Consider the following 26812-nt stretch of genomic DNA (forward strand, 5'->3'; position numbering starts at 1 on the left):
GCTTATAAAAGGAAAAAAAAAATAGAAATATTTCATCTTTACATAGATATTTAAAAAGTTTAGACCCTTAGGGAAATATTTATGTGTTTGTTTTTTTATTGTATTTTTTTTTTTTATTAAAGATTTTATGTGGGTATTTTTGGGAGGGTGGGATGTAAATAGTATTTGTTTTGGGTAAATATGTGTATTTTTATATTTTTTTCTTCATTTAGATGTAGTTTTACTTTTTGGCCACAACATGGCAACCTTGAGTTAGTTTACATGACATAGGAGGCAGGAAAAGCGACGCTTCCGAAAGAAGCCGTCGCTTTTTCTGCGGCGGAGAAGAAACCGTGATCGGGCAACCATGGCCCAATTCATTGATGCCTGGGCTAAAGATCCGCAGCCGATGGGATGGGCAGTGGGAGCGCACATGGCCTCGACGTTCTACGTCGAGGACAAAGTGGTTAAAGGACAACTGAAGTGAGATAGATATGGCAGCTGCTATATTTTTTTCCCTTTTAAGCAATACCAGTTGCCTGCCTATCCTGCTAATCCTCGGCTTTTAATACTTTTAGCCTAAGGCCACATACAGACATCAGACCATAGTCTTTGGAAAATGAAAGATCACAGACCAATCTTACCACCCTTCCTGTAGTATAAGAGCCATACTCTACACAGTCTTTTCTATGGAGCTGAACTCCACATCAGACAGAAATCAAGATGCTGCACACACAGATGCTGTACAGACACAAAAGATTATTATCTGCAAAAGATCTGTTCCTGTCAAAAATCCATTCCTGCAAATTGCAATGATAGTCTATGAGATCTGCAGATCATCATACACACATGATTTAACTGACATTCATCTGCAGATCAGATCCACCAGGATGGATTTTCAGATCTGCAGATGAATGTCAGTTAAATCATGTGTGTATGATGATCTGCAGATCTCATAGACTATCATTGCAATTTGCAGGAATGGATTTTTGACAGGAACAGATCTTTTGCAGATAATGATCTTTTGTGTCTGTACAGCATCTGTGTGTGCAGCATCTTGCAAAGATTTCTGTCTGATGTGGAGTTCAGCTCCATAGAAAAGACTGTGTAGAGTATGGCTCTTATACTACAGGAAGGGTGGTAAGATTGGTCTGTGATCTTTCATTTTCCAAAGACTATGGTCTGATGTCTGTATGTGGCCTTAGAACCTGAACAAGCATATGCGGATCATGTGTTTCTGATGTCAGATTTCACAAGATTAGCCACATGCTTGTTTGATATTAAGCAGACACAACTGCAGCCTCCATATTCTTACTCCAGTTGTCCTTTGAAGCAGTAGAATTAGCCATACTATGCCAGGGAAAAAAACAACAAAACACATAAGTAGATAAATACTTTATCCACTTACATAACATGTATTGTACTGTCCATGTTTTGATTTCAAATTGTATATAGTAAATGAAGAGAATTCTGTTCCTGGTGGGAACCATGTCTTTTGCCCACAGTTTGAGGCTAAATCCTGATGTCATTTCTGTCCTTAATTTTTTGCCTTTTCTCCTCCAATCGCTGAGTCACCTCAGCCTTGCTTGTAAAACACGTGAGCAGAGGATCGTGTTTCAGATAGGCAGCTAGGCAGGGAAATAAATGAAAGAGGAGGTAGATAAAAAGAACCCCCAGCATGCACCTGTTTGGCACTGACTATTAAAGGGCCAGTGCTCCTGATGTAATTATTAATTCCAAATCATAACAGCAGAAAAAGTTTTGAATGCAGGCTTAGCATCTATCACTTAATACACTCAGACCAGTTGCTGTTGAAATTTGATTTTTATGGCGACAATGCCGCTTTAAGGACTGTAAATAGCAACTTGTACTTTAAAGCTGCATCCGTAAATTTACCATGAAAGAAAAAAAAAAAAAAAAAAAAAAAAAAAAAAAAAAAAAAAAAAAAAAGCACTTACGAACTGCGCACTTCTTTGGTGGAACTCTGTAATGTGGTATGTTTCTCTCCAAGTCTCTTTACCAGAGCAGAAAGGATTTTACGTTGGCCTTTGACAGCATCCTCCAAAAATTGATACCTGAAGGAAAAAGGGAAAAAAAAAAAAAAGTTAACAGAAGCAGGAGAAGTGTGGACATCTGAAGCAAAGTACTCACGGATAGATGGAGTGGGGATCTCCGAACCATCTGTCCCAACTGTGTAAACGAAAAACCAGACGGGCCACAAATGAGAACAGAAATCGGACCAATCAAGTTCCACCCAGGTTTAAATTGATTGGACCATTTTTAAACTGCATATATTTGCATAACAATTTACATAATTCTGCATGAACTTGCAAATATTTGCATCTCATTACAGATCCCTAGTAGTGAGCAACAGCATAGCTCAGTCTAACGTTTTGGAGGTCTAAGGGCTCAAACACACTAGCAGCCTTTTCGAAGCGCTAGCGATTTGAAAGGCCCTTGCTATTGCAAAGCTATGTGGTATTTTTTATAAAATCACTGCACTCAAGTGGGATCACACCCATAGAATTAAATTAGAAAGAGCTTTTCAAATCATAAGCGCTTAGTAACGCTGGTGGGTTCCAGGCCTGAAGCATGTACGGACAGGTGAATCGCTTCACAAAGGATTTCTAAACTTCAAAATTTCACTTGCAAAGTTAAAGGGACTCAGACGAAAAAGTATAATACATTTATACATACCTGGGGCTTCCTCCAGCCCCATCAGCATGGATCGCTCCCAGGCTGCCGTCTCTATCGCCGCTACCGGGTCTTGTCACTTCCACCGGACGAGTCCAGTTGTACAGATGCGCAGGGACTCCTCACTCTGTCTCGCCGGCACCTGCGCAACACTGAGGGAACGCACTGCACTTGCATCGACTGGTCGAAGTGACAGGACCAGGTACCAGCGAGAGGTGGCGGAGGATGGCGGCATGGGAGCGATCCATGCTGATGGGGCTGGAGGAAGCCCCAGGTTTGTATAAATGTATTATACTATTCACTCTTTAAGTGAATAATTTTGTTCAATATTAGCTTTAGCTGGGCTTCAACAGAGCATTGGTGACAAGTGGCCAAATTTTTTTTTTTTTTTTTTAAAGCCAGGCCCTAGGTGTACACAGATGAGGAGATTGCAGAGCGATTGTGAAAATTTCTGCATGTATGGTTAGCTCAATCTCTATGGGTAAATTCTCGGTCACACAAGATACTACATGCCTAGTAGAATATTCTATAATACACTTCTAGTGTGCTTAGATGATGTGGCTCAGTCGGGCGACAGTCTCATGCAGGTAGGTCCAGGGCAGCAAACCACACGTCCGCCGCCTTGGAAAGCCCTGACCTGCATTCGGCTCCCATGATGCAGCCGAGGTCCGTACCCCTGCGCAACTCATCATTGCCACTTCATCTGCTGGTCAATTCTATAGAAAATGGTTACCCACCAAACTAAAGCCAACACTGAACAAGGCAACAGCTGAAAGCAATCATGTCTATTATTGTAAGTGATGAGACTTGGCTCTGGAACTTAAAGTGCAGAACTCCTTTGTGAAGTACTTTCTGTACCTAACCATACAGGCTTTAGAACTCTAGAATCATTTGTACCCTGAGTTCATACAACTGCTCACCACCTAATTCACATGAGCTTTGCAGACAGGCTGCACAATCAGAATGAAGCTGCTCATGCATGGCTTTTTCCCCAGTGCATGCCGCCTGGTCTTACTGAGTATGTGCAAGCTTTAATCGCACCATAGCTATTCGGGATGCACTCTTCCACACCCAGAACGGAGTCAGATAGGCATAGAGCGTCCCAGCACTGGATCAGTGGGCAGCAGGAGGATTTGGGAGGCCCCTGGACAGAGGATCCTCACAAATGAGGTAGTCAACTGCCACTTTTTGGTTTTCTTTAACCATTTGCCATGTTTTAGGCAGTGTATCTACACCCTGCGGGACGACTGTTCCAGGGATAGATATACGCCTCCTGCTGTATCGCACTCCCCGCTGTCTCCCGCTTGCGTTCACACAGCCACCGGCTAGTAAGGAGATCAGTGAATAAGAACGTAGTTCCCATTCACTGATCTAGCGCCCCGTGTCAAAGATTGCCGGCATTAATGAGATGCCTGTGTCATTGTATCTAATCGAAGTAACACGCCCACGCATTACTTCCTGTTCACATACTTATAGCACGCTAATAGGAAATAAAATTACACCTACGTACATTTTAATAAGAATACCCAAAATTACATTTAAAATTAACTCCTTCCCTCCCACATTCTCCTATAGTATCCCAAAAAACATTAATTGCATAAAAAAACGACAATTGAAAAATACATAGTTACCTTGGGGACTTTTTTTTTTAATACGTATGCCAAAAAGGAATATTACTGTTCATTTTTAAATTATGGGCTTGTAGATAGTGATGGACGCTAAGCTGGAAAAAAAAATGCACCTTTATTTCCAAATAAAATATTGGTGCCATATATAATACTAGAAAAAGATACATATATCCAGGCACATCCCCTAAAGTACTCGTAAGTGTATGTGCTTACATTTGGTTAGTGAATGCCAGAGTCTCGCTGACGCTGGCTTTGCATTCATCGTGGACACTGATCGGGGAATGAGAACAAGCCGTTCTCATTCCCCGATCACTCAACAGCGGCGGAAACAGCAGCGGCGTGGCAAGGTAAACAAAGCGGGTGCGTGTATTTACGCCCCAGTTGTGAAGCAACAATACATCGTCGTGTAGAGGTTAAGTAACCGTTCTAATTTTCAGTTGAAATCCATTAGCTTTAGATGAGATCTGGACATTTAAATTTTAGTTAAATTATGTTCTGCGATAACGCAAAATACAGTAGATCGTCCATCATGGTAAAAAAATAAAAAATATTGTGTCGTGGGAATGTCCCATGTGACAGGCATAACAATAAGAGGTCTTACTGGTGGTCCTTGTGTGATTGCAGCTGGCAATCGCGGCAGGTCAAAGTATCGCAAGTGTCACAGAACAGGATGAGAGGCTCCTGCTTATGGACTGGACAGAATACAGTATGTTCGGACTCCGGTTTAGATCCACCTGTTAAGGAAAAAAAAAAAAAAAAGCAACGTTTTTGCACATTTATTGTATTTTGAAAAGACTAGAAGACATCACAAGCCTGATCTCCCTTGGCGTTCTGATTCTTTCCGGATTTTAGGGTCTGAAAGCGGTGCAATTTTTTTGCTGTCCATCTTGCAAATATACATGCATCTATTACTTGGACTAACCAGCTTGCTTGTGCAACTAACCGCACAGCGGGAGTGGGGGGGGGGGGCTTTACCTGTATGTCAAGCGGTTTGGGGATGTATTAAAGGTGTAGCATTACTGCTGCTGTTGGTGCCCGGATACTTCTTTCTACTTTTCACTGATATATGAAGGATTAATAGTAAAATCTTGGAATCCAAAGTGTAGAGACCAGCACCATCGATTTGTATATGCTCTTTTATTAATTAAAAGACATTGACATGAAGATGCAACGTTTCGGAGGGGACCCCCTCCTTTCTCAAGCCAGTGTCAGTGTCTGATAATACAATTCCAACACAGCCTTATATACTAGACATACCTTGGAGCCTGTCCAATCACATTCAAACAGTGCCTATGGTGACCAATCCCCTTCACACACTTCAGGCGGCCCTGATGGGGGACTCTATAGCTAATATGCAAATGTGCGCTTTGCCCAGGAGCGGAGAGAAGCAGCGGTGTCCATGCGCACATCCACCCGTGGCGCGGACCAATCAGCCCCGAGTGTCTGTATTATCAGACACTGACTTGAGAAAGGAGGGCGTCCCCTCCGAAACGTCGCATCTTCATGTCAATGTGTCTTTTTTTAAAAATAAAAGAGCATATACAAATCGATGGTGCTGGTCTCTACACTTTGGATTACTATTGGAGCCAGGAGTGCTGCCTGATTCCGTGACCTGGGCACATCAAGGGAGATCTGACAGGAGTGCTGTCTATCAGTACTTTACTAGTAAAATCTTGGATACATTTTTTCTAATTGACTGTGCTCAGTCGGGCCATACCCACTTCCATAGTCATCTCATTGGTTTTTGTCTACTGTATAGCTGAATTTAGAGGTAGACATCCTAAGGTAAAAAGGTTAATAAGTTACCTTTAACTTTGACGGTGTGGTCCTTGGTATACTTCACTCGCTGATGGGCTTCCACGCACGTCTCGCACAGCCACTCTGTGCACTCCACGCAGTAACTATTAGCTATGGCATTGTCTTCACAGCTTGTACACCTCTGTAAGAAACGCAAACATAAATAAGTCTACCGAGAGAGAAAAAATTGTAACCGTTTACAACCTGTGGCTTCATTCACTCCTACCAAAGGCTATACATGTCAGTGCAGAAAGCACCACTGCCAGAACATGAAGCGGGAAGCCACTAAATCTGCGGAGAGCTATATTGTGCAATATGCACATTATCCCCAAGAGACAGACGACGGGTGCAGACAAAATGTAGGCAGGCAGAACTCAATCTCGCATGCAAATTATAGGAAGCTTGGAAACTGGCCAATCAAAAACACAAGGACTAGGTTTAGGAAACTGACTCCAGGTACCCAAAAAAAAAAAGCTCTGAATCCACAACCCTGGGGGAGCGGTGGTGGATTGCTAGCCCATAGCATACGGCTATGATCATGATCATTTTGCTACATTGGGTGGCAGTCTAAGTGTATGGCCAGTTTTAAATGCTTCTTATATAAGCTACAAATTAACACATTAAAGTAAAAACCTCTATAATAAAACCTAACTGTCCCTGCGTCATCCTTCCTGTCCCTGGCTGTGTGTCTGTTTTTTTGTACTGCGCATGTGCACAGTACAGACAGCCGTTGGGACAGGACGGGCCAGGGAGCCGGACAGCCGGGTACGTGCGCAGCAGGCGGGTGCATGCGCACTGACTGGTGGCAGCATGAAGAGACCTAGAGCCTGTTTTTAAACAGGATTAGGTCATCTAGTATGAAATAAAAAGCATTACCTGAATGGTCTCTGCTTCCTGACTAGATGACGATTCCTCTCTAAGGAAGTAGTTCTCAACGATGTCTCTCTGTAAGCATTGATTTTTGCACACGGGACAATTAACCACAGCTGCAAAAGGGAAGAGAAAAAACAAAAAAAACATTAAAAACCACAATTTATTGCAGATTATTATTTTCATACTGAAAATACCAAAATAGCGACGAACAATTAAAACGTAAGCTTTTTTTGAAATTTAAGTTCCGTGTGCATGAGGTGTGCCTTGCTTGTTGACCCCTGTAGCGTACACCAAACACACAGGTCAAAGTTAGCATTATTATCCCTGGAAAGGTTCAAATATGTCCGTATGTAGTGATATTGCATTCAGCATATTCAAACTTGGAACCTTGTTCCAAATTTTGCCCATTAGAACCTCAATCTATGTGCACGGCACATGGCGGTAGGGGTTGTCTCCTCAGTACACTGCCTTCCATGTCACGTTTCAGGTCTCACACATCCTAATCCTAACATCTGTATAGCGCTTTTCTGCTGCTCAAGAACTGCAGCCACTAAGGGTGCGCTCAAGGGGCATGGTATCTAGTTGAATGACCACAAGAGCTTACAGTCTAACCCCTGCCTCATTACTGCCCTCAGGAGTTTACAGTCCATTGCCTGCCTCATATCACTGAGCTAAGTTTTTTCTTATTTTAGTTTTCCAAATCTAGGCATGACTTAGGCTTAGGTGCAACTTAGGTCCAGTTTCCACTGGCGTTTATGATGCGAGCCGATCGTCGCATGCCTTGCAGGTACTTCCTGTTGTCTGAAGAACCGGATGCTGCATCATGCAGCTTCCTAGTAGCGGCTATGGGGACTCTGATGCGTGCTGTGGAAAACTGCAGCATGCTATCCATAATTTCCCCCGTACCGCATAACGTCAGGTAATTCGCGTCAACACTTCCATTGACGTACATTTGCGGCGGTTTCGTTGCGGTGCCATGATTGCACAGCGTGTAGTGGAAACGAGCCCTTATAGTGTGAAAAATACAGTAGTTGCTGGTTAACTGGATCAGCTGCTGCAACCTTACAGAGATCGGCAATTGACAGATGGCCTAACTTACATTGCCAACTTGGAACTTCCCACTTCTGCTTATGAGGGGGTGAGTTGTTTTATTGTTTGAAGATTAGAGATACTTGCCTCAGTGGCTGGAAGCCTCTGGATGGTCCAGAGGCCTCTCTGATACTCAAGCCCACTGGGTTAAGTACCCCGCAATAGGCACATTTTCCCCCTACAGATACACTTGAGTTAGCCAATAAATGGTATCCGCCTGATTCAAAACCTCTTGCTTTTACTGATGGCTAACACGGTACAACACTCTTCTGCTACCTAATGCTGGGAGTACACAATGAGTTTTTAAAGAGAACCCGTACTAAAAAAAAAAAAAAAAAAAAAAAAAAAAGCCCTCTGGTGGATACTTACCTCAGGAGGGGGAAGCCTCAGGGTCCCAATGAGGCTCCCCCCTCCCCTGTAGCTTGGGGGAATCCAGCCGCCCCAGCACTGATGTATCTACCTCTCCGCGATCCTAGCGGCTCTTCGTTCAGGTTAGGTGGAAGTAGCCGAACCAGATTGTATCTGCTCTACTGCACAGGCGCAAAGGACTCGCGCCTGTGCATTACAGCGGATCAGATTGGGTTCGGCTATTTCCACCATAAAGCGGAACTGTGAATTCCTGTAAAAAAAAAAAAAAAAAAAAAAAAAAAAACACAGTTTCACTTACTTAGGGCTTCCCCAAGCTCCCAGCAGCCATCCTGTCCTGCACGAGCCTCCGATTCTCCCGCGCCAGATACTTTAGTTACCGCCAACCTGCAAGTCGACTGCAACTGTGTGCCCTGGGCTACGCAAAGCTTTCTTCGGCGTTCCAGCCCGCAATACCATCCTGCAAAGTAGCTGGCACGGGAGAATCGGAGGATCAGCACGGCACAGGACGGCTGCTGGGGGCTTCGGGAAGCCCCAGGTAAGAAACTGTTTACAGGAATTTACAAGTTCCACTTTTACCAGAACGGAGAGCTGCTCGCCGTGGTTCGCGAGGCTGCAGCGATGAATTGCCGGGACACCGGAGGATGGGGAATGCTCGTTAGGATCCAGAGGCAAGTATGTCCCAGAGGGTTTTTTTTAATTAGATTCTCTTTAAGCAGATTTACTGTCAGATCATTGTTTTTCTGATCAATTTCTATTCACTTCTACGGGAAAAAAAAAAAATCAATCCGAAAAACAATCAAAATCAGATCAGACCTGTATGTAATTGAGCCATCTATCTGCCAAAAAAACTCATGGTGTATTCCCACCATAATAGAATGGCCTCTTTGTTTATCTGGGATTTGTGTGCAAAACCAAAATTAATAGCTTGAGTAAGTAAATATAAACTATGAGTAAAAAGTGAAGAGGTGGACATAAAGCCAATTCCATGGGCCAGATACGCCAGTCATCACACTACACCTCACTTCTGCCTACAATCAGCTGCAGGATGCCAGACCACATTTTCTTAGCATACCTGGATTATAGTAGACAGCGGATTTACAGGAGGCGGGACTTGAAAAGATGTAGGTAGCGAGCAACTGCATAGTTCTTTCTAACGTTTGAGGCCTGGGACCCTCTACAAATTGCTAGCGCAATCGCTATCGTTTTGCAAGTGATTTCATGACCGGTTCCCGGCAACTTGGTAGCGATCTTAAAAAGTGTAAGCTTTTTTGCCAGCTATTGTGTAGTGATTTTAATTCTGATTTGTCCTTTCAATTTATCAATTTTTTTTACAGTTTACAGTAATTTAAAATTGCCCTGTGTAGCGATTCTTGAGCGATTACACCAGCATTTAAATACTTCACTTTAAAATGTAAACATTCCCAAAATGTTGCATGTCCTATGATTGCAAGTTTGCTAAATCGCATTCGCTACAGTGGAATTTAATTTAGCCCATCCATTAACAGTAGCTGAGCGTTTAGGGAAATCGCTAGCGTTTTGAATTGCTCCCTAAACACACACACAAAAAAAAAACCTCTAGTGGGTTCCAGGCCTAAAGCAAGTATGGACAGGTGCACAGCTACACAAAGGATGTCCAAGCTTTGAAAATTTCACTAGCAAAGGGAAAATAATTTTGTTAAATTTTGGCTTTAGCTGGGTTTCAACCAATAGCACGAGTGTCAAGTGGTCAATTCATCTGGTTTTTGTTTAGCCAGGCCCTAGGTGTACACACATGAGAATGCAGAGTGATTGAGCGAATTTCTGCATCCGTGGCTTACTCTAGTGGTGATCTCTCTTGATCACACAAGACACTACATGCCAAGTAGAATATTCTATAACACACTTCTAGTGTTTAGATGATGTGGCTCAGTCGGGCGACAGTCTCATGCAGGTAGGTCCAGGGCAGCAAACCACACGTCCGCCGCCTTGGAAAGCCCTGACCTGCATTCGGCTCCCATGATGCAGCCGAGGTCCGTACCCCTGCGCAACTCATCATTGCCACTTCATCTGCTGGTCAATTCTATAGAAAATGGTTACCCACCAAACTAAAGCCAACACTGAACAAGGCAACAGCTGAAAGCAATCAGGTCTATCAAGGCCCGTACTCACGGGCTGCAAAACTCGCCTGTCGCCAGCACACGTGAGCGTGTGGGCGACAGGCCGGCGACAGCTTCTCGCCAGGTCCCTCCGCGTACACACGCGGAAGAGGGACCAGCGGCAAGGCGGAAGCTGTCGCTGACGTTCCTCCTCCCCCCGCCGGAAGCTCACCGGAAGGTCTGTGAACCTCAATGGAGGTTGCTGTCGCTAGTCCGCGTACTCACGCGGACTAGCGACAGTTGCGGCGGGGGGGGGGGGCAGCGGCGACTGTCGCCATGCGATTGAAAGTTTCAATCGCATGGCGACATAGCGACGGGCGACAGTTCGGGGGCGCGCGGGCGTGCGACGGCCCATACTCACGGGCGACCTGTCGCCGCAACACGCGCGCGCCGCGTGTTGAGGCGACAAAAGTCCCTCGTGAGTATGGGCCATCAGTGTAAAGCTACGTACACACCTGAGATAAAAGTCTTTGGTAAATGAAAGATCACAGACCAGTTTTACCACCTTCCATGAAGTATGAGAGCAATACCTTCACAGTCTACCCTCATCAGATACAAATCTGTCACCTTGGACAACCTTTAACCAGATAGGGACCGACGCAGCACGAATGTTCGTTCAGCAGGTGTCGCTGCCTCTCTGACTGGACGTAGATTCAACGTTGCAGTAAGCGAAGCGTTCCGCCGCGATCATGCGCACCCGAGAGGGGAGACTAAGCTGTCATGACAGCAGACATTTCCTCTCAGTGATCAGGAGCCATCTCGCTTGGCTCCTGATCACCACGATTGCCGGCGGATCGTAGTGATCACTGTTAGAGCTGCGGTGGTGGGGTAGGATTGAGAAGAGGATCCACTCACCTTCCTGACGTTCCCCTGGCGATAGTCGTGCCCCTCCGCTCTGGCTGGCATCCCGCTCGCTCTGACGCAAGTATCAGGTCCCGGCTTGATGACGTCATCAAGCCGTGACTGGGGAACTGAGCGGCAGTATGAGCGGGAAAGCCAGCCAGAGCGGAGGAGTCCACAGCTGCTCATTGCTGGAGCTTTACTCACCGTAAAGGCTGCTCGCAATACGGGGGACACCATGCCCAGCTTAGCCCCACCATGGATCCGGCTGCCTGATCCCCACAACCAAACATATCAATCACTTCACATACGGACAGTTCTAAGGCTCAGTTCCCACCTGCGCTGGACCACATGCGGCCAGTGGAAGTAGGAGCTGTTCACTGTCAGTTCTGCAATGACCCTTCAGTGGGAACTCTCAGCACAAGTGGGAATAAAGCCTCAGGTCTCAACCAACAAAAAAATTGAAGTGACACTAAAATTCCACACCTGCTGTTTCAAGTACCTTCCCTTCAGTTCTGCTCCACAGACTGCAGTGCTTATTGGTAAACCTCATTGCAGCTTCCTGATTATGTAAATCAGTTCAGCTACATTCATGCTAACGCTTCAGTCAATGAGAATGCAACATCATACCGTTATCCTGGGTTTACCCTTGTCATTAGTACAGTGTACATTTTGCATGTGAACTTACCACAGAGCAAATTACCAAGGGAAGAAGGGGGAGGGGAATATTCGGTGAGACAACCCAAAGACAGTGCAAGTGGTGTTCAATGATCGTCAACATCCAACCTGAACCCACATGTCTACATTTTCCCAGCATGCCTCATGATGGAGAAACTGCAACTTTTATCACCAGTGCGACACCCTCAATGCAAAGTTGAACACCTTACGCTATGTACCCGCATCGCGATTTTACCGGTAACCAGCGATTTTTCAGAACCATGAGCTGTTGCAGCAATAATGCGGCGTTGGTACAGGCGCACGACCACACAAATGTCGCTTAGCATCACGCAGCAATAATGATCATGTCGTATCATCTTTAAGATAGCCAATGACCAAAGTACCGCGATCGCTTTAAGTCTCATTTGTATCTGACGTGTAACATTGCGTGACGCCGTGCATACTAGGCGACAGGAAGAGTGGACGTCGCCAGACCCGTCGGGTGGAGAGTACGGAGCTTAACCTCCAAGGCGGTATGATTATTTACAGATTTAGGGTCTAAAAGCCGTGCAATTTTTTCACAAGCTTTTAGACCCTAAAATCAAGAAAGGAAAAAAAAAACATACTACAGAGAGATCTGCAGCAGCTCCTGCATATAACTCACTCAGGCACGGGATTACCACTCTGAGCTGCGATTTCTACCCTGACTTGGAATTACCACCAAGTACACACGATACAATTTTCTGACTTTTACACTTAAAGGAATACTGTAGGGGGGTTGGGGGAAAAGGAGTCTAAAGGTGGCCATACATGGTACAATTTTTCAATTAGATAATTTAGTTCGATTATTCCATTAGATCGAATATAAAGATTTTTCCAGCAAAAAAACGGGATAATCGTTCAAATTTCTTGATCGAAAAAAAATAAAATAGGTACTTATCCGTTAGCCGGGCGCATCCGGCAGGTGGTGCTGTTGTAGCGAATTTCATTCATGCTTAGTTAACGTAGTGCTGTGTGAATGGAAGCGCCGCAGGTGGCGCTAATTACATTGATACGGCACATAACAATAACAGTGTTAATGGGAACTAATATGTATTTCAAGTGGCCGGAACTGTTACTTAATGCAATTAAAATGAAGGCGGCGGCAATGTAACAGATGAAGCCGCCGCCTTCGTCTGTTCTTCGTCTTCTTCTCCCCCTTTGCCCTCCTCTGGCTTTTATACAATGCTGGCAGCTGGGGGGGACACGCGTGTCCCCCCAGAGTCGTTCGTCGCAAGAAAACAAACAGGATTCCCTTCCGCGACGAACGACTCTGGGGGGAGACGCATGTCCCCGCAGGCTGCCAGCATTGTATAGAGGCCAGAGGAGGGCAAAGTGGGAGAAGAAGACGAAGAACAGACGAAGGCGGCGGCTTCATCTGTTAAATTGCCGCCGCCTTTCTTTTAATTGCATTAAGCAACAGTTCCGGCCACTTGAAATACATATTAGTTCCCATTAACACTGTTATTGTTATGTGCCGTATCAATGCAATTAGCGCCACCTGCGGCGCTTCCATTCACACAGCACTACGTTAACTAAGCATGAATGAAATTCGCTACAACAGCGCCACCTGCCGGATGCGCCCGGCTAACGGATAAGTACCAAAAAATATTTTCAACTTTCATTCAATTCGATTATTTAGATGGAATAAACGGGAAAAAAAAAAAAAAATCGAACGTTTTTATTGTACCGTGTATGGCCACCATAAGGCAGGGGTCACACTTGTCTTTCAGTTTCTACACTTTGCAGAAAACTGAAAGACAAGTGTGACCCCTGCCTTACAGCAGCTAATGTAATTTATAGCGAAAACTGACAAATTGCGCAAGATGTCAGTTTTTTTTCTGCATGCTAAATCTGCATAAAAGTGTGACCTTGTTTATTGATTAACATGAGTTCTCAGTTGAAGTCTGTTTTTCTGTGCAGAAAACAAGTACGAAAGCCGGTAAGTGTGACCCCTGCCTAAAAGCCGATCCGGCAGACAAGAAGAGGATCCGGGGGGGGGGCTAAGAGGAGAATGGGGGATCCATAGGCATCAACACAGGTACCAGTATTTGCAAGCAACTCCTTTTCTCAAAAAACAAATTGAGCTCTGGTGTCCTTTAACAGCCCAGAGTCTGGTCCTCATGCAGCCTGGAAGTGGTATAATTGACCAGTCACTATTGCATGGTGTGTGTGTGTAATACTCCTGCAGCCTCTCTAGCAGTGCAGCAGTTGCCCCGGGTAACACAAGCCGCGCCTCCTGATTGGCTGCCCGGCGCACGCGGGAAGCCGCTCTTTGTCCCGCAGCCGCGTGCTCTGGCCCCTCCCCTCTCTCCCGCTCACCTGCTCCGGGCTCGGCTCCGCTGTCGGCGGGTTCGGGGCTCACGCAGGCGCCGCACACGGAGTGCAGGCAGGGAAGCAGCTGCGGCTCCCGCTCGGCCTTCAGGCGGCTCTGGCAGGCCCCGCACTGGTCCAGCACCTCCGGCCCGCTCTCCGCCTCGGCCCCGCCGCCGCTCTCGCCGTTGTTGGTGGCGGTGGTAGCGGCGGAGGCGGCAGCGCTCCTCTTCTCTCGGGTCACCGACATGTTTCCTCCTCGGGTGTCAGCGGGCGGCTTCTCCTCCTCACGCGGCACAATCCCCCTCCTCCTCACACACAGCGGCGGAACAATCAAGCGGCGTGCGTGCCAGCTGTGCGCGGTGACGTCACCAGCGGGCGGGGCCTAGCGGCTCCAAGGGCGCCAAGAGAGAGGCTGGATCTATATTCTGCTGCTGCGGATTCCTCCGCGTCACACAGCAGCCACACCACTCCAGGCTCTTCTAGGACCAGCAGCGGGACTATATTCTGCTGGTAGGGATTCCTCCGCGTCACACAGTGGCCTCATCACTCTAGGCTCTTCTAGGACCAGCAGCGGGACTACATTCTGCCGGTAGCAATTCCATCACAGTCTTTTCTAGCATCAGCAGCGGATCTATTTTCTGCTGCTTTGGGTTCCTCCGCGTCACTAGTCGGCCGCATAACTCCAGTCTCACTCTACCCTGTACTACTTTGTGAGGAGGGATAAACTGATCTCAGAGGGGTACTCTGTCCCTACCCCATAGCTCCCATCTGTCCCTCTTTTGGAGTCCTGTCCCTCTTTCCTCCTCATTTGTTCCTCTTTCTATGTAAATATATATATCTCTCTACAAAAAAATGTGTTTGACGTTAAACTTTTTTCCCATCCTTTAAATTTATTTATTGTACTTATAAAGCGCCAACATATTACGCAGTGCTGATATAAATTGATATATTACTAATTTTAAATTGTTACTGTGGCTATCATTTATAAAACAGTGTGTTCGGTAAAAAAAATCCGGGTGGGAAAATACCGCATTTCATATTTTAGGCCACATTCACATTAGCATACACGGGCCACCGCGCACGCAACGCATATGAACGCACGCCATCCACGTTTGTATGCGTTGCGTGACTGATACCTTTCACTGAAGTGAATGGGTCAGTCGCGCGTTTCTGCAAAAAATGCGTGCAGCTTTCGTTCCCGGACCGCACTGGTCCGGAACGCACACAGTGTGAACATGATGTCATGCTTGTTTGCCTCAAGCATGTGTTCCCGAAATGCAGATGGGAACGCGTGCAGTGTGTATGGGCCTAATGCTAGATACACACGGTTCGTTCCCGCACTCAATTCCCGTTGATGCGCCGCTCAATTCCCGTCGATTCGTTTATTTCCGACATGTCCGATTCGCGTTTCGATGGATCGTTAGGTCGATTTGCCATACTTTACATGGCAATCGACCTAAAAATCATCGAAATGTGCTCGGAAATGTTCAGGAATAATCGATTAGTCGGTAATCAAGCGGCGCATTCGATGCAGTAAACGAACCGTGTGTATTCAGCATAAGACTTTGCTTCCCAGGCAGTGAGAGAGCCTGGGACCCCGCGGTCGGAGCAGTGCTTTTCAGAGCTGCTAGATTTGGGCGCAGCCGGCGCCTCCATAGACTACAATAGGAATCACTCCTATTGCAGCACTCAGTGAGTAACGTCGGCTCCGTCAGAAGACGGAGCCGAGGTTGCTTAAAAAACATAATAATTCGGCCTCCAGCAATCGCTGGAAGCTGAATTATTTCATTCCCCCACTATCCATGGCGGCCTGGAGGGGGAATAGTAATTAAAACGGCCCGGACTTGTGCAGAAGCAGGATCAGCCATATACCGGCTGTATCCTGCGCCCAAGTCTACCGGCGCCGATTTCAAATGTACTCCCCGCGGTCCCCCCGGTTGTATGGGGGCATTGGGAAGCCTCCCCGTAGCGCTCCTGGATAGTGCTAATGTGGCATGAACTAATTCCCGCAGGGCGAACGCTTTGCGGTATTGGTTTTATGACCCCGCATAGTTTGGCATGCGAAAGCAAATGCATATTTGCATGAGCATTGCCTCATGAATAGCCAATTAGGCCAGATTTGCAAAGCCAGACTTGCTAGGGTTAAACTTGGTGTTTGAGCACGCATACATTTTCTCATGGAAAGCATACTACATACAGTGCTGCCCATAATTATTCATACCCCTGGCAAATGTTGACTTAGTTACTTTTATTCAACCAGCAAGTAATTTTTGGATGGAAATGACATACGGTAGGTGTCTCCGAAAGGATGATAAGATGATGTAAAAGAGGCATTATTGTGGGAAAAAAACATTTCTCAGCTTTTATTTACATTTGAGCAAAAAGTGTCCAGTCCAAAATTATCCATACCCTTCTCAATAATCAATAGAAAAGGCTTTATTGGATGTTTCAGCAAACACTTCCCACTGCCATGTTTGACAGTGGGGATGGTGTTCTTTGGGTTGAAGGCTTCTCTTTTTTTACGCCAAATGAAGTAAACATCATTGTGACCAAACAATTACATTTTTGTTTCATCTGACCCTACAGACCAAAAGTCTTCTTTGTTCAGATGAGCATTTGCAAAGGCCAAGTGAGCTTTTGTGTGCCTTATCTGGAGAAGTGGCGTCCTCCTTGGTCTGCACCCATGGAACCCAGAAGTGTGCAGTGACCGTTGGATTGACTGACTTGAGACATTCCCACCAGCAGAGCCCAGATTCACTAGGATGGCCTTGGTGGTGATCCTGGTATTCTTTTTCACCTCTCTCACTATCTTCCTGGCCAGCACAGGAGTCACTTTGGCTTCCAACCACATTTTCTGAGAACATCTTGTATTTTGTAATAATATTTTGCACTGTAGCCACAGGCACTTAAAAACATTTAGAAATGGCCTTGTAGCCCTTTCCTGACTAGTGAGCAGCCACAATGTGCAGCCGCAGGTACTCACTGAGCTCCATTGTCTTAGCCATGACTGTCCACAAACCAACTGCAGAGAGCTGCTGTTTTTTCACCTGTTGAGTTGATTAAAACTGCTGTTCCCAATCAGGGTAATTAGGATGCTTTAGAACAGCTTGGACTATTTGGAAAGGTATAGAACTTTGGATCTTCCCACAGACCGTGACAGTTTGTGAAGGGTATGAATAATTTTGGACTGGACACTTTTTGCTTAAAATGTAAATAAAAGCTGAGAAATGTTTTTTTTCCCCCCCACAATAATGCCTCTTGTACATCGTCTTATCTTATAGGAGACACCTATGTCATTTCCAATCAACAAATTACTTGCTGCTTGAATAAAAGTAACTTTAAAGGGACTCTCATGGGCATGCCTTTAAAGGATACCCGAGGTAACATGTGACATGATGAGCTAGACGTGTATGTACAGAGCCTAGCACACAAAGCGGCGCGGTCAATCATCGCAACGTGAGCTGGAGCGGACTGCGCAGGCGCAGTACTTCTGTCCGCTCCGGCCCACGTGGCGGTGATTGACAGCGCCGCTCGCACAGGCGCAGTACAGGCTGACAATCGCAAATGTGGCTGTGTAAACAGTAGATGGTGGGACATGCACTCCCCAGTCAAATAAACATCAAAAACGATTATATGTCAAAATTGTATCAAATTTTATTGGTTACTGAAAAGAAGGATGAAAAATAAAAAAATAAAAGAAAAAACAAAAAGAAAAAAACCTTTAAAAATTACATGGGATGGCCACCCCGTCACGACAACCACATCAATCACCACAATTGCACCACACTCATACGCAGGCAGCTATAGATCTTAGCAGTTTGTCTAGCAAGAAGCAACAGAGTTCCAGCGACAGCTTGCGTGGTCATGAAGAGTATTGTAATTAACCACCCTGGCGTTCTGATAAGATCGCCAGGGAGGCTGCGGGAGGGTTTTTTTTAAATTAAAAAAAAACTATTTCATGCAGCCAACTGAAAGTTGGCTGCATGAAAGCCCACTAGAGGGCGCTCCGGAGGCGTTCTTCCGATCGCCTCCGGCGCCCATAATAAACAAGGAAGGCCGCAATGAGCGGCCTTCCTTGTTTTGCTTAGATCGTCGCCATGGCGACGAGCGGAGTGACGTCATGGACGTCAGCCGACGTCCTGACGTCAGCCGCCTCCGATCCAGCCCTTAGCGCTGGCCGGAACTTTTTGTTCCGGCTGCGCAGGGCTCAGGCGGCTAGGGGGGCCCTCTTTCGCCGCTGCTCGCGGCGAATCGCCGCAGAGCGGCGGCGATCAGGCAGCACACGCGGCTGGCAAAGTGCCGGCTGCGTGTGCTGCACTTTATTTGATAAAAATCGGCCCAGCAGGGCCTGAGCGGCAGCCTCCGGCGGTGATGGACGAGCTGAGCTCGTCCATACCGCTCAGGAGGTTAGTAACACAGCAAGATAGGAAGCGAATCAGTCATTTACATACAGGAAACATATCTGATATTCATCCAGCTCGGTCCAGCAATATTGATAAATCAATGATCTCCTTATTAGTCAAGCGATGTTAGTAAGTCAGCATAAGATTCAAAAGCAAAAAGCTGGTGTAGCAACAATTATGACAGTTCATACATCTGTGACTAGAGCTTGTGGTCAGAAGTACAATCCCAAAGCCAACTTTACACTGCACGTGGCATAAAAGCACGGGATACAGCAGTACATAGCTTATCTCACCCACTCCCAAAGGCAGGACTTCACTCCACAGCATGCGTTGGCATGAAGCTTCTCCTAGTGCTGTAGGCTGTCAATGTCTGAGGTCATGAGGAGCCAGGTGGATTCGTGGCTGATATCCAAACAGCGTCCATATCATCCATCCATGATGTCAGCATGGGGTGGCAAATAAGGACCGATGGAGAAGGTCACAGTGGGTGAGTGAGCGGGGTCGGGACGGCGTGGCGTCCCATGCGCGAGGCAAGCAGCTACCCCCTCGCCGCAAGCATGCCCCTCGCCACAGGCCTCCCCGCAGCCGTGTCCCGGCGATGGCTTCAGGGCGGCCTCCAGCGAGCGGCGCTGTCAATCACCGCAACGTGAGCCGGAGCGGACTGCGCAGGCGCAGTACTTCTGTCCGCTCCGGCCCACGTGGCGGTGATTGACAGCGCCGCTCGCGCAGGCGCAGTACAGGCTGACCTGGAGGTCGCCCTGACGTCATCGCCGGGGACGGAGCTGCGGCAAGGGACATGCTGGGAGCTTGGGGTTGGAGGAAGCCCCCGGTAAGTAGCACTTATTAATTTTCCCTGATGACTCCTTTAAATATCAGGTATGTAAGTGGCTGACTCAGTGTATCAGAGTGACCTTCACTGATAAGAAATTCCAACTATATAAAACACTTTACTAGCAGAAAATGGCTTCTGAGAGCAAGAAAGAGGTAAAAAAGGGGAATTTCTTATCAGTGAGGGTCACACTGTAGTCACTTCCTGTCTGAGTCAGGACTGAGTCAGCCACTTACAATGGCTTCCAAAAGTATTCGGCCCCCTTGAAGTTTTCCACATTTTGTCACATTACTGCCACAAACATGAATCAATTTTATTGGAATTCCACATGAAAGACCAATACAAAGTGGTGTACACATGAGAAGTGAAGCGAAAATCATACACGATTCCAAACATTTTTTTACAAATAAATAACTGCAAAGTGGGGTGTGCGTAATTATTCGGCCCCCTGAGTCAATACTTTGTAGGACCACCTTGTGCTGCAATTACAGCTGCCAGTCTTTTAGGGCATGTCTCTACCAGCTTTGCATATCTAGAGACTGAAATCCTTGCCCATTCTTTGCAAAACAGTTCCAGCTCAGTCAGATTAGATGGACAGCGTTTGTGAACAGCAGTTTTCAGATCTTGCTGCAGATTCACGAAAACTTCAAGGGGGCCGAATACTTTTGCAAGCCACTGTACATATCTGATATTTAACTTTTTCAGGCAGAGAAAGAAAAAAAAAAAGGAACCCAGCATAGTTATTTGTGTGCTAGGCACTGTACATACACGTGTCTATCTCATCATGTCACTTCAGGTATCCTTTAAACCAGACGACTTCCAAGAAAGTCGTGCTATGACCCCTCTGGAGGAGCCTCTTGCAATGGCCATGCGTGTCACTTCCTCTTCCTGCTTCATTTAGTGATGCACTTCTCTAACAGAGAAGACAGGGGTGACCCAGAAGTTATAACATAGCCAAGATGGCAGCCGCAATTTTTAAATTGAAATCGAACGAAAACTATTTGGTGTAGAACCGTAGATCAAATGAAAGAGAGCACAAGCTACAGAAAGGTATGCATCTTTAAGTACTTTGCAGTACTGGCCGGAGTCTTAACCTCCCTAGTGGTACGCAGTTTCAGATGCTGCGTCCGCGGGAGGATTTTTAAAATAAAATTTAATTTAAATGCAAAGTGCTAGCTAACCATGCCCCCCCCCGATCGGACATGATGTCATGCGCAGTCCCGATCCTCCCCATAGCGAAGCCTGGAGCTGATTGGGAGGCTGCGCCATCTCGGGATCCCTGGGAGTATGTATAACGGCAGCTGTGGAGATATATTGAGGTGCTGATGATATTAGGGAGTACAGAAACCTATTCTATCATTTTTATGTCTGCTGTATATCTTTCAGAGGTGGAGGTCAGCCAGTATGGCTTGAAGATATTGGCAGCTAGCTTCATGGACTATTAATGTGATTGTGTGTGGTGTCAATAGACAGACAAAAGGGAACCTCATTACCTGTTTCTGGCTGTCCAGAGGAACTGTACGCTGTGATCTTTTGTATTAATGTAGACAGCTGCCATTGTCTTCAGTGAATGGACCAGTCCCCTTCAATAGGCAAGGAAGCGGCTCATTAGGCCACCAGCAGTCACTTTTGATCTGCTGTCCCAGGTGTGATTGTCTGCGTCTGTCTACAGGCAATTACAGGCAAACTGCTACCTGTAACCAAAATTCAATCTTTTCATGTAGGTGCTAAAATACACTTTAACCAAGGAAATAATGGGGAGGAAGCTTTTTGATGTCTGGTAGGATACAATCTCACCTATTGAATTCTGCAGACTTCAAGAAGCTAAAACAGGAACCCCTTTGAAGTTTGCATATCACAAGAAAGATTATGACAAGCGTTCGGTGATGTCACAAACGAGGAAACTGCATTAGTTCCTGGGGGCTGGACATTAAATGCCCCAGGGGACACTTCAGAGTATAAAAAGCAGAGGCAGATACCTAATAAAGATCTGCTCTTGGAGTTAGCGCATAGCTAGAGTTGATCTCGACTTCTGGTCGAACAAGCGGCATGCTCCTGCTGACAACGTTGAGACCTTCAAGTTGGTAACTTTTTTTTTAATCCCCATTTTTATTTTACGCAAATATCCGTGTGTGTTATCTTTGTAACTTTTATCTTGTAACTATTTTTACTTTGTTTTTTTGTAATCTTTTGTATATATTAAGTTCTGCATTGTTCTATGTTTTTCTGGAATATTAAATTATTATTTAATAAACTTGACTTCTGCCGTACTAAACTAACACTCATAGCCTAAAGGAGACTGCAGTGTAGCTGTGTATAAGTCCGTGCCTAGTTGTATGTTTGAGCAACACTACCATATGAAATTGTAATTGCATTGTGTGTGGGGGGGCGTTTGTCATACGTTGGCCTAAAGCGCGTAGCTGACCCAACGTATGAAACGCCAGTGCGAGTAGCTAACAGTATCGTTCGGAACGACTGTTAGTGGTTTTGCTGCACGACAGTGTAACTTGCATTACAAGTCAGTGTCTGTGCTGTGTTACTGTACAACTGTACTGTGTGTGTGGGTGCGTGGCGCTCTCGTATTCGGCCTAAACGCAAAGCTGACCCAAATACGAAAACGCGGAGTGCGCGCTGAGGACTCGACAGCAGAGTGGAAGTGTCTAGCGAACCGCTAGTGGTGGCAGTGAGAGGTGTTCTGAGGGGTCCCAGCCTTGTTTTAGCTTGACTAAGGCTGCTTCCCCTCTCAGTCTGGTCAAACCCGCAGTCGGGAACCGTATACGCAGGCGTGCCGCGGGCCGGTTCCTGACATAATTGGCTGGCAGTGGTGGCATCGTTTAGTACATCAGTACGCAGTTTAGCTTGCTATTCTGAGTACTAAAGGCTGGAAGCTTGCTAGAAGCAACTAGCCTACAGAAGTCTACTCAGTGCAGAATCTATATACGTTTTTTTTGTTCAAAGATACACACTTGGTGTTTGCTTTCCCTTCCCCCCTTTTTTTTTTCTTTTTATTTTTTGCAACACGATGGCTCAGAAAGCATCCAGCTATGCAAGGCAAAACAAGGAGATACTACTCAACCTGTGTGAGCACAAAGGCATCGAGACGGTGAGCGGCCAGACTAAGGAGCAGTTAGTTCGTACGCTCGAGGAGTATGATGAGGCAGAGCAAGCCCGTGCTTCAACATCAGCGGATGCAGCTCACGACACGCCAGAGGAGGCATCGCTCCCGCCACAGAATGCGAGTGGAGACGATGTCCTGGATGATCCACCGAACACGGAGATGACATCTCTGGAAGCTGATCTACAGCTACTGAACTCGGCTGATCCTGAACTGCGCCTAAAGCTGATCCTACTGCACCGACAGGCAGAGAAGGAACAAGCGGCACAGCGACTCCAGGCCGAAAGGGACAGACTCCGGGCAGAGGAGGGAAGAGCTGAACGGCAACACCAGCTGGAGCTTGCTAAACTTCAGCAGCAGAACCGGTCTGCTGGACCCGCAGAACGCGAAGGGGAGCGAGTCCACAGAATCCCCCTGGATAAGTTCCCCGCTATGGACAAGGACTCTGACATAGACACTTTCCTACAGGGGTTTGAAAGGACTTGTCGGCAGTATGGGGTGCCCCGTGAGCAGTGGGCAAGATATCTCACACCAGGGCTGAGAGGCAAGGCCCTGGAGGCGTTTGTGAGTCTCCCCCAGGAGGAAGAAACAGACTTTGAGGCGATTAAGAAAGCCATCATTGCGCGATACCACCTCACGCCAGAGGTGTATCGCAAACGTTTTAGGACAGTGCAGCGAGGTCCTAATGACAGCTACCTGGATCATGCTTGCAACCTGCGCACTGCCTTCCAGCAGTGGTTAAAAGGACTGTCAGTCAAAACCTTGGATGCCCTGCAGGAGCTGATGATAAAAGACCAGTTCCTACACACCTGTCCTGTCGAGGTCCGGCTGTTTGTGCTGGATCGAGAACCAAAGACAGTGGATGAGGCTGCGGAAATGGCCGATTCCTACACCGCCCATAGAGCACCTGAGTCCCGGAGGACTACTACGCCCAGCTGGAGGGGAGAACAGAGTGCTAAACCTGTTTCACCGATGCACCCAGAGGAGGCAAGCACCGCTGTCTCCTGGATTCAGGCAACCAACCACTGACACTCGGAAATGCTTTGTATGTGACAGGGTGGGTAATATCAGCACGACTTGCCCACAGAGGAAGAGGGAGGCCCCAAAATCCAGTGAGGCCTCAAACCCCAGTGAACTCCCAACGGCTTTGTGTGCTACCAGGAATGCCACTGGCTATGCAGAGAATCTGCAGCTTGTCACAGTTGGGGGTACAATTGCCACTGGGCTGAGAGACACTGGAGCAGAAGTGACTCTCATACATCCCCAGCTTGTGAACCCGGAGCAGTACATACCTGGGAAAATGATTGCTGTCCGAGGAATTGGGGGTGTCACCCCAGCCATACCCACCGCCTTGGTCCACCTGAATTGGGGGGCCGGCAGCGGATTGAAAGAAGTTGGGGTAACAGACAAAATCCCCACCAACGTTTTGCTGGGTACTGACCTGGGACAGTTAGTGGCCCGGTATGAGCCTACTCCAAAACCCGTGGAGCCCGCTTCCCCAGCAGAAGTTCAGGACTCTTGCAAGGTACTGTTTGATAATGCTGTGCAAGTGGGGAATACTGGCGAGGCCCCAGGGGCTATGGACTGTGTACTAGGAGCCAGCCTTAGTGATTCTCCAGTGCCTAGGCCTGGAGTGGGACATGTTGATATGGAGAATGCAGAAACTGATGATGTCATTTATGACGCACGGACTATCGAGGCGATCGATGCAGGAACTGTTGATGATACTTGTGAAGTTCTGAGTAGCAATGTGTGTAATGATACCGATAATGTGGATGTTTTCGGTGATGTTCTAAAGGTCAATATGTATAAGACGGATAATGTTGATATCATATGTGTTGTGCTACATAATGATGCTTGTCCTGTGGACACTCCGTCGGCTGCAGGAGTAACCAGCGGCGCTCGCTGGGCTGCAGCAGGTGGACTGTCCACTGAAGGGGCAGATGGCACCAGGCCACATCCTTCCCCTTCAGATGGTTTCAAGACCAAAGGTGATGTGGTTTATGATATGTGTAAGGTGGGCGCTCCCTCCGCTGCCGTGGTAACCCGCAGCGCTAGCGAGTCTACAGCAGAGGGACTGTCCACTGAAGTGACAAATGTTGCTGGGTCAGCAACATTCACTTCGGAACCTGGCTCTGAGGGCCCAGGAGCATCTCCGTCTGCAACCTTCCTAGAATGTGTGACAGGCAGCACTGAGCTCTCTGGGGCTGTTCGATTTGACAGCACCCTGGAAGAGCTCAGGGGGCTAGCCAGCAGGTCACCAGCTGGGAGGGGCGGGCTGAGAGGGTTCTGGGAAGTTATTCCCTCGGAGCTGTCCGAAGTGGAGGAGGCAGCCCGGCAGAGAATCGTTCCCCAAAGGGACCGAGAGATAGCTCCTGCCACTATAGAGAAAGTGCGTGTAGCGACGGTTGGAACCCTCCCCCAGCTGCAGCACTGTCTCTATGGTTGCGAATTCACGGTCGTCACTGACCCGCATTCCCCTGGTTGGTTACGTCAGGTTGCCAAGGGCAACGACACATTGCAGCAACATGACCTAGCTTTCCAGTCGTGTAGCTTGGAGCTAACGGACAGGTGGGGAACCCTCCTGAGGATGCTAAAGGGTTACCCCACCCTGCCAGGCCGTCAATGTAGGCTTTGGCAGGATGATTCGTTAGAATCACCTGCCAGCGCTATCCGGAAGGGGAGCAATCATGGGAATGCTGATGGGCTGTCCCGTCAAGCAGAACCAACAGTGTAGGTGCAGGCAGGATGAACTGGGAAGATCATCTGCCTTGCACCAAGTTAACGGCGGAGGTGTGGAGATATATTGAGGTGCTGATGATATTAGGGAGTACAGAAACCTATTCTATCATTTTTATGTCTGCTGTATATCTTTCAGAGGTGGAGGTCAGCCAGTATGGCTTGAAGATATTGGCAGCTAGCTTCATGGACTATTAATGTGATTGTGTGTGGTGTCAATAGACAGACAAAAGGGAACCTCATTACCTGTTTCTGGCTGTCCAGAGGAACTGTACGCTGTGATCTTTTGTATTAATGTAGACAGCTGCCATTGTCTTCAGTGAATGGACCAGTCCCCTTCAATAGGCAAGGAAGCAGCTCATTAGGCCACCAGCAGTCACTTTTGATCTGCTGTCCCAGGTGTGATTGTCTGCGTCTGTCTACAGGCAATTACAGGCAAACTGCTACCTGTAACCAAAATTCAATCTTTTCATGTAGGTGCTAAAATACACTTTAACCAAGGAAATAATGGGGAGGAAGCTTTTTGATGTCTGGTAGGATACAATCTCACCTATTGAATTCTGCAGACTTCAAGAAGCTAAAACAGGAACCCCTTTGAAGTTTGCATATCACAAGAAAGATTATGACAAGTGTTCGGTGATGTCACAAACGAGGAAACTGCATTAGTTCCTGGGGGCTGGACATTAAATGCCCCAGGGGACACTTCAGAGTATAAAAAGCAGAGGCAGATACCTAATAAAGATCTGCTCTTGGAGTCGAACAAGCGGCATGCTCCTGCTGACAACGTTGAGACCTTCAATTTGGTAACGTTTTTTTTAATCCCCATTTTTATTTTACGCAAATATCCGTGTGTGTTATCTTTGTAACTTTTATCTTGTAACTATTTTTACTTTGTTTTTTTGTAATCTTTTGTATATATTAAGTTCTGCATTGTTCTATGTTTTTCTGGAATATTAAATTATTATTTAATAAGCTTGACTTCTGCCGTACTAAACTAACACTCATAGCCTAAAGGAGACTGCAGTGTAGCTGTGTATAAGTCTGTGCCTAGTTGTATGTTTGAGCAACACTACCATATGAAATTGTAATTGCATTGTGTGTGGGGGGGCATTTGTCATACGTTGGCCTAAAGCGCGTAGCTGACCCAACGTACGAAACGCCAGTGCGAGTAGCTAACAGTATCGTTCGGAATGACTGTTAGTGGTTTTGCTGCACGACAGTGTAACTTGCATTACAAGTCAGTGTCTGTGCTGTGTTACTGTACAACTGTACTGTGTGTGTGGGTGCGTGGCACTCTCGTATTCGGCCTA

General features: G+C 46.8%; 1 protein-coding gene and 2 non-coding genes across 4 annotated transcripts in view; all 3 read right to left on the minus strand.

The window, feature by feature from the left end:
• TRIM28 (tripartite motif containing 28) overlaps positions 1–14798 on the minus strand; it is a 39659-nt gene extending 24861 nt beyond the window's left edge. The window contains exons 1-5 of one of the 2 annotated variants that reach the window (XM_068238905.1): positions 14423–14798; positions 6975–7084; positions 6108–6240; positions 4903–5035; positions 1938–2054 (exon numbers count right to left, since the gene is read on the minus strand). In XM_068238905.1, the coding sequence (XP_068095006.1) occupies positions 1938–2054; positions 4903–5035; positions 6108–6240; positions 6975–7084; positions 14423–14663 (734 nt within the window). In that variant the 5' untranslated portion in view covers positions 14664–14798. Of the gene's footprint in view, positions 1–1937; positions 2055–4902; positions 5036–6107; positions 6241–6974; positions 7085–13971; positions 14278–14422 lie in introns of those variants that run through there. The other variant, XM_068238906.1, reaches the window with a different exon arrangement.
• On the minus strand, positions 3231–3371 carry LOC137523201 (small nucleolar RNA SNORD94). The gene has a single exon (XR_011022563.1). It is a non-coding gene; the product is annotated as a small nucleolar RNA SNORD94 (small nucleolar RNA).
• On the minus strand, positions 10330–10470 carry LOC137523202 (small nucleolar RNA SNORD94). The gene has a single exon (XR_011022564.1). It is a non-coding gene; the product is annotated as a small nucleolar RNA SNORD94 (small nucleolar RNA).
• Positions 14799–26812: the final 12014 nt, after the last annotated feature.

The sequence above is a fragment of the Hyperolius riggenbachi genome, chromosome 6 (assembly GCF_040937935.1).
Source record: "Hyperolius riggenbachi isolate aHypRig1 chromosome 6, aHypRig1.pri, whole genome shotgun sequence".
Classification (NCBI taxonomy): domain Eukaryota; kingdom Metazoa; phylum Chordata; class Amphibia; order Anura; family Hyperoliidae; genus Hyperolius; species Hyperolius riggenbachi.